The 10,598-nt window shown below is 43.0% G+C and overlaps 1 protein-coding gene across 1 annotated transcript in view; it reads left to right on the top strand.

Annotated features, from left to right (window-relative positions):
* Positions 1-10,598, top strand: part of ephx2 (epoxide hydrolase 2, cytoplasmic) — a 59,201-nt gene that overhangs the window by 35,076 nt on the left and 13,527 nt on the right. Inside the window, exons 11-18 of the mRNA XM_055862675.1 lie at positions 142-227; positions 1,429-1,540; positions 2,648-2,722; positions 3,289-3,331; positions 5,826-5,928; positions 6,113-6,182; positions 6,447-6,527; positions 7,489-7,547. Coding sequence (XP_055718650.1) covers positions 142-227; positions 1,429-1,540; positions 2,648-2,722; positions 3,289-3,331; positions 5,826-5,928; positions 6,113-6,182; positions 6,447-6,527; positions 7,489-7,547 — 629 coding nt within the window. The remainder of the gene's footprint in view (positions 1-141; positions 228-1,428; positions 1,541-2,647; positions 2,723-3,288; positions 3,332-5,825; positions 5,929-6,112; positions 6,183-6,446; positions 6,528-7,488; positions 7,548-10,598) is intronic.

The following is a 10,598-nucleotide window of genomic DNA, read 5'->3' as shown; positions in this document are numbered from 1 at the left end:
CTCTCTCTCTCTCTCTCTCTCTCTGTCTGTCTGTCTGTCTGTCTGTCTGTCTGTCTGTCTGTCTCTGTCTCTCTCTGTCTCTCTCTCTGTCTCTCTCTCTGTCTCTCTCTCTGTCTCTCTCTCTGTCTCTCTCTCTCTCAGGGTATTCCCCAGGTGACTCTGGTTGGTCATGATTGGGGTGGATCTGTGGTCTGGAACATGGCCCAGTGTCACCCAGAGAGAGTCAGGTACGGACTAACATAAAGTGCATTCGGAAAGTACTCATCTGAAAGTTGTAAATTCTTGGTTATCTTCACGAACCCTGGCTAACAAGTTGAATCAGCAATACAAAATTGGGTTTAATTATTTATTTACGAAATACCTAACTAATCACACAGAATTACATATACACAGATTGAATCATTCCTTGATTACAAATGATGTAATAAAGGAAAACGTCCCTGGCGGACGGAACAGATATGACAGCTGGTTACACAAAGAAAAGGTGGTTGGGTTTGAGTGAAAGAGCGGGAAGACTGAAGAACAAAGGGAGAAGCGATGTCTCTATTGGGCCGTAGGCAGCTACTCTATCGTAAATACAGAATCTTATGCATTCTAAATTACCGCCCATTTGGAAAAGGAAAATGCAATAAATATTTACTCTGAGCTGCGCTTCAATAGGTTGGTGGTAGATGGAAGACCGTGTTGCCCAACAGAGTCCTTTGTCCTTTGAAGAGTGTCTCTGGTGGTGAACGGAAAACGTTGTACTGTCGTCGTTGTGTGGTAGACGGGATACTCTGTCCGTCCTTTCCTAGCCCACGTTTACAGCGGCCGCTGCTAACGCAAAGGCTAGGAGGTATCACTTCTGTAGCGAATTAGAGTTCAAAGTTCATACCATTCGCAACGAAAGCTCACGCTGAGGTTGGCTTCGTTCTGTAGTTATTATCTGAATCGTTCTGACATCGGACCGTCGCCCTAATGTACCCGGAACAGGAGGTTACATTTTTGTCAAGGGCTTATTTACATTTACATTTACATTTAAGTCATTTAGCAGACGCTCTTATCCAGAGCGACTTATATAGTGGAGGGAGAGAAGGGTGTGTTTCATAGTTTATAACCCATGTCTCTTCACAGGGGCGGGCCACTGATTGAGCAGAGCTCTAATCTTATGAAAACCCAATTCCCTCATTTGGAAGCTAAAATTACATTTCATCTTTTCACAAATAGTTTCATTTAAATGGCTGGATGCACTGTACACACACACACACATACACATACACACAAGTACACACACATCGGCACACACACACACCGGCACACACACACACACACAAGTACACACACACCGGCAAACACACACACACACATATGCACACACACACACACAAATATGCACACACACACACACACAAGTTAAATGTAACCATTCCAGTGTGTGTGTGTGTGCAGAGCGGTCGCTTCCCTGAACACCCCTCTGTTCCCTGTGGACCCCTCCAAGGATCCAATGGAGTTCATGAAGACTGTGCCCATCTTTAACTACCAACTCTACTTCCAGAAACCCGTAAGTGTGTGCGTGCGTGTGTGTGTGTGTGTGCGTGCGTGCGTGCGTGCGTGTGTGTGTGTGTGTGTTTTTTAGATCCCTGTTAGTGTGACCAGGCTGGGTTTTAACCTGGGTTGTATGCACATCTCAAGTTTTTTGATAACCGATTTGTTGTCGATTGCTTGGGGGGCGATTATTCAATGCCTCAGACTGCCCCTTGTAGTTAGCTGCAGTCCTGTTTGTAATACGCATAGAAAGTTAATACGCATAGAAAGTTAATACGCATGCTTGCGTGTCACGTGATGAAATATAAACAAAAATAGCTAGCAAAATAGCGTAGCAGCAATTGCTAACCAACTGTAAACAATGTTAGCTGGCTAGCTAAGCATCTTGGCTAACTATGAGGATGAAACAATTAACTAATCTACCTTTAATTAACCTCCCTAAATCATTTTACTAGCAGAGCCAGTGATAATTATTGTCCCGCTCCTTGAAAGCGGCAGCTCTATCCTTTAATTAACCTCCCTAAATAATTTTACTAGCAGAGCCAGCGCGTCCAAAGGGGCAACGTGTGGATTTCCTTTTTTGACGTTCTACGACGTCTCCATTCTCCAAGCGTGTTATTTTACGTTAGAAATGAAATGTAAACATTCCTGAGGTAACTCATCTACAGGGTGTAATTATATTCCTGAGGTAACTCATCTACAGGGTGTAATTACATTCCTGAGGTAACTCATCTACAGGGTGTAATTACATTCCTGAGGTAACTCATCTACAGGGTGTAATTACATTCCTGAGGTAACTCATCTACAGGGTGTAATTACATTCCTGAGGTAACTCATCTACAGGGTGTAATTACATTCCTGAGGTAACTCATCTACAGGGTGTAATTACATTCCTGAGGTAACTCATCTACAGGGTGGAATTACATTCCTGAGGTAACTCATCTACAGGGTGGAATTACATTCCTGAGGTAACTCATCTACAGGGTGGAATTACATTCCTGAGGTAACTCATCTACAGGGTGGAATTACATTCCTGAGGTAACTCATCTACAGGGTGTAATTACATTCCTGAGGTAACTCATCTACAGGGTGTAATTACATTCCTGAGGTAACTCATCTACAGGGTGTAGCTGAGACTGAGATGGAGAAAGATCTGGCAAGGACCTTCAAGATCTTCTTCCGTGGCAGTGGAGATAAGGTGACGCACACACGCGAGAGGACACGCAAACACACAGACAGACAGAGACACACACACACACACACACACACACACACACACACACACACACACACACACACACACACACACACACACACACACACACACACACACACACACACACACACACACAGAGAGACATAGACATAGACACACACACACACACACAGACAGACAGACAGACAGACTCACCCAGACAGACACACAGGCACACAGTCACACAGACAGACAGACAGACTCACCCAGACACACAGACAGACAGACAGACAGACAGACAGACAGACACACAGACAGGCTCACCCAGACACACACACAGACACACAGACAGACAGACAGACAGACAGACAGACAGACAGACAGACTCACCCAGACAGACAGACAGAGAGACAGACAGACAGACAGACAGACAGACTCACCCAGACAGACAGACAGACAGACAGACTCACCCAGACAGACAGACAGACAGACAGACAGACAGACAGACTCACCCAGACAGACAGACAGACAGACTTAATGAAATGTATCTCTGTTGTGTTGTTCTCCAGGATAATGTTCCTACTATCAACACTGCTGGAGTTTGTGCCAGAGGTGAGTCAGACAGGAAGTCCAAGTAACATTCTGATTGGAGGGTTGGGGCTGAAGGGTTGAGCTATGGGGTCCCATGTGTTAAACTAACATTCTGATTGGAGGGTTGGGGCTGAAGGGTTGAGCTATGGGGTCCCATGTGTTAAACTAACATTCTGATTGGAGGGTTGGGGCTGAAGGGTTGAGCTATGGGGTCCCATGTGTTAAACTAACATTCTGATTGGAGGGTTGGGGCTGAAGGGTTGAGCTATGGGGTCCCATGTGTTAAACTAACATTCTGATTGGAGGGTTGGGGCTGAAGGGTTGAGCTATGGGGTCCCATGTGTTAAACTAACATTCTGATTGGAGGGTTGGGGCTGAAGGGTTGAGCTATGGGGTCCCATGTGTTAACCTGTCTAGGATGAGAGTGCCGCTAGCGGCACTCCCCCCACACCCCCACTGAAAAGGCAGAGCCGCGAAATTCAAATATTTTTTTTTTTTTAAAATATTTAACTTTCACACATTAAAGTCCAATACAGCTAATGAAAGACACAGATCTTGTAAAACCAACCAACATGTCCGATTTTTAAAATGTTTTACAGGGAAGACACAATATGTAAAGATGTACATCTATTACCTAAAAACACATTAGCATAATCCACCATCTTTTATTTGTCCACCAACACCAGTAGCTATCACCAATTCGGCTAAACTAAGATATTTATAGCCCCTAACCAAGAAAAAAACTCATCAGATGACAGTCTGATAACATATTTATGGTATGGGATAGGTTTTGTTAGAAAAAAGTGCATATTTCAGGTAGATGGCATAGGTTACAATTGCACCCACCGTCACAAATGGACTAGAATAATTACAATGAGCAACGTGTTTACCTAACTACTAATCATCAAACATTTCGTAAAAATACACAGCATACACTAATCGAAAGACACAGATCCTGTGAATACAGACAATATTTCAGATTTTCTAAGTGTCTTACAGCGAAAACACAATAAATCGTTATATTAGCATAGCACATAGCACATAGCAGCCCAGCATTGATTCTAGCCAAAGTGAGCGATAACGTCAACATCGCCAAAATATATTAATTTTTTCACTAACCTTCTCAGAATTCTTCAGATGACACTCCTGTAACATCATATTACACAATCCATATAGAGTTTGATCGAAAATGTTTATATTTAGCCACCAAAATCATGGTTAGACAATGTGAAATGTAGCCCAGCTGGTGAGAAAATGTCCGTGCGCCATATTAGACAGTGATCTACTCTTATACATAAATACTCATAAACGTGACTAAAAAATATAGGGTGGACAGGGATTGATAGACAAGTTAATTCTTAATACAATCGCGGAATTACATTTTTTAAATTATCCTTACTTTTCAATACAGTTTGCGCCAAGCGAAGCTACGTCAAAAAACATGGCGTCCTAAGCCACTAACATTTTTCGACAGAAACACGATTTATCATAATAAATTGTTCCTACTTTGAGCTGTTCTTCCATCAGTATCTTGGGCAAAGGATCCTTTCTTGGGTCTAATCGTCTTTTGGTGGAAAGCTGTCCTCTTGCCATGTGGAAATGCCAACTGCGTTCGGGATGAACTGGAAGCGTGCCCAGCAATTCACAGCGTTTCAGAAATAAATGTCCCAAAATCGCACTAAACGGATATAAATTGCTATAAAACGCTTTAAATTAACTACCTTATGATGTTTTTAACTCCTATAACGAGTCTTAACATGACCGGAGAAAGATTACTCCCAACACTAATGCTTGGAACAGGTGCGGGTCGGTGTCCTCCACGCGCATGACGCACCAAGAAAAGACTTGCTAGCTCCAGGGTTTTTTAATTTATAGTGCCTGTGAACGCGCAATCGACCCCATTCAAATCGTCATCACGTAAAGGCATCCAGGGGAAGACGTAAGCAGTGTCCGTATACTCATAGCAATAACAGTGCCCTTTTAACTGACTCCAGATCAGGGGCCAACATTTCTGAAATCTGACTCCATGTCAGGGAAATTGCTGTAGAATGGGTTCTGTTCAACTTAGAGACAAAATTTCAACTCCTATAGAAACTATAGACTGTTTTCTATCCAATAATAATAATAATATGCATATTGTACGATCAAGAGTTTTGTAGGAAGCCGTTTCAAAAATTACAAGAATACCATAAATAGTGACAACAGCGCCCCCATCCCCAACAGGTTAAACTAACATTCTGATTGGAGGGTTGGGGCTGAAGGGTTGAGCTATGGGGTCCCATGTGTTAAACTAACATTCTGATTGGAGGGTTGGGGCTGAAGGGTTGAGCTATGGGGTCCCATGTGTTAAACTAACATTCTGATTGGAGGATAAGTACTGGATTGACTGTGCATCTTGTGCTACAAAGTAAATTGCTGCAAAAATAATAATCTGCAGACTAACGTGTGTGTGTGTGTGTGTGTGTGTGTGTGTGTGTGTGTGTGTGTGTGTGTGTGTGTGTGTGTGTGTGTGTAGGTGGTCTGTTCGTAGGACTACCAGACGAGATACCCAGGAACTCTATCCTCAGTGAGACTGCTCTGCAGTTCTACATCACTCAGTTCAAAGACAAGGGATTCAGGTACACACACACACACACATACTGGCAACGAAGAGAGAGGGAGGAGGATGGAATAAGGAAATGGAGGGGATGAGTGGAGGATGTAGAAGAGGAGGTGTAGAAGAGGGGGAGAAGGGGCGAGGAGGTAGAGGAAGAGGTGGAAGAGGAAGAGAAGTGAGTGACAGAGTGTTGTGTGTTTTTCCAGAGGGCCACTGAACTGGTACCGTAATGTGGTGAGCAACTGGAAATGGCTATGCTCCCGACCCAGAGCTAAGGTAGGGGTGTGTTTGTGTGTATTTGCACGTGAGCGTGCGCGTGTGTATGTGTGTGTTACGTTGACACAGTTGAACAGTATGTTGATAAATGACACTTTTCGTGTGTGTGTGTGTGTGTGTGTGTGTGTGTGTGTGTGTGTGTGTGTGTGTGTGTGTGTGTGTGTGTGTGTGTGTGTGTGTGTGTGTGTGTGTGTGTGTGTGTGTGTGTGTGTGTGTGTGTGTGTGTGTGTGTGTGTTTGCGTGTGTGTGTGTGTGTGTGTGTAGCTCTTGATGCCAGCTCTCATGGTGACCACTGGTAAAGATCCTGTTCTGCTGCCTGTCTTCTCCAGGGGAATGGAAAACACGGTGATAACACACACACAGACTGACACACACACACACACACACACACACACAGAAACACACAGACTGACACACACACAGAAACACACAGACAGACTGAGGAGATCATATGTTAGGAGATCATATGTTAGGAGATCATAAGTAAGGAGATCATATGTTAGGAGATCATATGTTAGGAGATCATATGTTAGGAGATCATATGTTAGGAGATCATATGTTAGGAGATCATATGTTAGGATATCGTAATCATAAATTAGGAGATCATATGTTAGGAGATCATATGTTAGGAGATCATATGTTAGGAGATCATATGTTAGGAGATCATATGTTAGGAGATCATAAGTTTGGAGATCATAAGTAAGGAGATCATATGTTAGGAGATCATATGTTAGGAGATCATATGTTAGGAGATCATATGTTAGGAGATCATAAGTTAGGAGATCATATGTTAGGAGATCATAATCATAAATTAGGAGATCGTAATCATAAATTAGGAGATCATATGTTAGGAGATCATAAGTTAGGAGATCATAAGTAAGGAGATCATAAGTAAGGAGATCATAAGTTAGGAGATCGTAATCATAAATTAGGAGATCATAAGTTAGGAGATCATAAGTTAGGAGATCATATGTTAGGAGATCATAATCATAAATTATGAGATCGTAATCATAAATTAGGAGATCATATGTTAGGAGATCATAAGTTAGGAGATCATCGCTGAATGGTTTTGCACCTGTTGTATCCTGTGAAGGCAAGAAATATACTTTGATTTGACACACGTATACTCACACACGTACAGACAGACAGACAGACAGACAGACAGACAGACAGACAGACAGACAGACAGACAGACACGCAACACACACACATACACATAAAAACACACGCACACATACACACACACTGTAAGCAGACACATTTGTGTGTGTTATATACGTAAATGTGTCAGGTCTGTGTGTTTCAGATCCCCAACCTAACCAGAGGACACATTGAGGAGTGTGGACACTGGACCCAGATAGAAAAGTAGGCCACAATTTGTTTTGCGAGTGTGTTCGTCCTTGACCTTGTGTGTGAGAGTTCATAGTGTCAACCTTTTAACCATCTGTCCTTGTTGACCTCAGTAACCCCCCCCCCCCCAAACCCATAAAACACTAGTGCTGAACGATTGGTTAATAAACAACTAATTGATCGACGTCGGTTCAATTACTTGAATTCCATTTACAGCGTCTTCATAAAGTATTCGTACCCTTTTGACTTATTCCACATTTAGTTGTGTTACAGCCTGAATTCAACATGGATTAAATATTTTTTTCTCTCACCAATCTACACACAATACCCCATACATGACAAAGTAATGTTTTTATAAATGTTTGAACATTTATTTAGTTATGAAATTCAGAAATATCTCATTTATCTCATGTATTCACACCCCTGAGTCAATACTTTGTAGAACCACCTTTGGCGTCGATTACAGCTTTACAGTCTTGGGTATGTCTGTATCAGCTTTACAGTCTTGGGTATGTCTGTATCAGCTTTGAGTCGTCTTGGGTATGTCTGTATCAGCTTTACAGTCTTGGGTATGTCTGTATCAGCTTTACAGTCTTGGGTATGTCTGGATCAGCTTTACAGTCTTGGGTATGTCTGGATCAGCTTTGAACATCTGGATTTTGGAGCGGCATTGACCAGCAATCTTCAAGTTTTTCCACAGATTTTCAATGGGGTTCTATTCTTCACTCAAGGACTTTCCCATTCCTCTTCTGAAGCCGTTCCAGCGTTGCTTTGGCTGTCTGCTTGGAGTCATTGTCCTGTTGGAATGTACATTTTCCTCAAGGATTTGCCTGTATTTGTCTCCATTCATTGCTCCCTCTATCCTTGCCAGTCTCCCAGTCCCTGCCACTGAAAAGCATCCCCATAGCATGATGCTGCCACCACCTTGCTTCACGGTGGGGATGGTGTTCGATGGGTGATGAGCTGTGCCTTGTTTTCTCCAGACATACAGTAGGTCTTTGCATTCAGGCCAAAGAGTAACATGTTTGTCTCATCAGACCACATAATCTTTTGCCTTATGCTCTCAGAGTCTTTCAGAGTCTTGCCTTTTTACAAACTCCAGGCGGGCTGTCATGTGCCTTTTTCTCAGCCGTGGCTTCCGTCTGGCCACTCTCCTATAAACCCCAGATTGGTAAAGTGCTGTAGATAGACTGTTGTCCTTCTGGCAGGTTCTCCCAGCTCAACCAAGGAACTCTGTAGTTCTATCAGAGTGGTCATTGGGTTCTTGGTCATCTCCCTGACCAAGGTCCATCTTGCCTGGTTTGCTTAGTTTGGTCAGACGAACAGCTCTAGGAGGTCGTTACATATTTTTTCCATTTCCCAATGATGGAGACCACTGTCCTCTTGGGAACTTTCAACACTCTAGATATGTTTTTCTACCCTTCCTTGGTCCTATCCATGTACAGTACCAGTCAAAAGTTTGGACACACCTACTAATGCCAGAGTTTTTCCACATTGTAGAATAATAGTGAAGACATCAAAACTATGGAATAACACATGGAGTCATGTAGTAACCTAAAAAAGTTATATTTGAGATTCTTAATATACCACCTCTACCTTGTCACAACACAACTGATTGGCTCAAACGCATTAAGAAGGAAAGAAATTCCACAAATTGACTTTTTAACAAGTGTAGTGGAATTATTGTAATCAAACGGAGAGACTTGAGATTTTATCAAAACAATCAAACTTTATTAATTAATTAGTGCAGTAATGGAGCTGGTCGGTAATCACCCCTGGAGGTCATCACTGAGAACTGAACCAGCTGGTCGGTAATCACCACTGGAGGTGATCACTGAGAACTCAACCAGCTGGTCGGTAATCACCCCTGGAGGTCATCACTGAGAACTCAACCAGCTGGTCGGTAATCACCACTGGAGGTGATCACTGAGAACTCAACCAGCTGGTCGGTAATCACCACTGGAGGTGATCACTGAGAACTCAACCAGCTGGTCGGTAATCACCACTGGAGGTGATCACTGAGAACTCAACCAGCTGGTCGGTAACCACCCCTGGAGGTGATCACTGAGAACTCAACCAGCTGGTCGGTAATCACCACTGGAGGTGATCACTGAGAACTCAACCAGCTGGTCGGTCATCACCCCTGGAGGTCATCACTGAGAACTCAACCAGCTGGTCGGTAATCACCCCTGGAGGTCATCACTGAGAACTCAACCAGCTGATCGGTAATCACCCCTGGAGGTGATCACTGAGAACTCAACCAGCTGGTCGGTAATCACCCCTGGAGGTGATCACTGAGAACTCAACCAGCTGGTCGATAATCACCCCTGGAGCTGGTCACTGAGAATTCAACCAGCTGGTTTGAGCCAGAGCATTTTATAGCAAAGTCCATCCTCCTTCTGCCTACATGACACACAACAGATGAATGGACTGGATCACAAGGTTAAGATTAGTATAAAAGATACTTATAATTCACAGCAGACAGTATCTGCTGTAAAAACAGTTTTCATTGTGTAGAGACCAGTGTCTGCCCCCCCCCCCCAACTCCATACTGGAGCCATGTCTCCCTGGTACCGTATAGAACAGAAACATGAACTCATGCGCTGGAGTGCGGAGATGAAATGTGGAATCCCCAAAGACGTCGTAAATCTCCTGTCAGTGTTATCTCCCAGAGCCCCACTTTCAGTTCACACAGACACAATAGAGAGTTATAAGAACCCTCTAATCTGTTTTATAACACAACCATTTGATGCAATAAAAGTATTATAACAAGTAATTTCCACCATACAAAGCACACCTTAATTAATTAATTGAAATGCATTCCAGATGACTACCTCATGAAGCTGGTTGAGAGAATGCCACGAGTGTGCAAAGCTGTCAAGGCAAAGGGTGGCTACTTTTGGTTCCTACATGATTCCATGTGTGTTATTTCATTGTTTTGATGTCTTCACGGTTATTCAACAATGTAGAAAATAGTAAAAATAAAGAAAAACCCTTGAATGAGTAGGTGTGTCCAAACTTTTGACTGGTACTGTATGTAAATGAGATATTTCTGTATTTAATTCT

This window comes from Salvelinus fontinalis, chromosome 15, assembly GCF_029448725.1.
Source record: "Salvelinus fontinalis isolate EN_2023a chromosome 15, ASM2944872v1, whole genome shotgun sequence".
NCBI classification, from domain to species: Eukaryota; Metazoa; Chordata; class Actinopteri; order Salmoniformes; family Salmonidae; genus Salvelinus; species Salvelinus fontinalis.
Note: the sequence above shows the minus strand (reverse complement) of the source record. Positions and strands in the feature narration are given on the sequence as shown.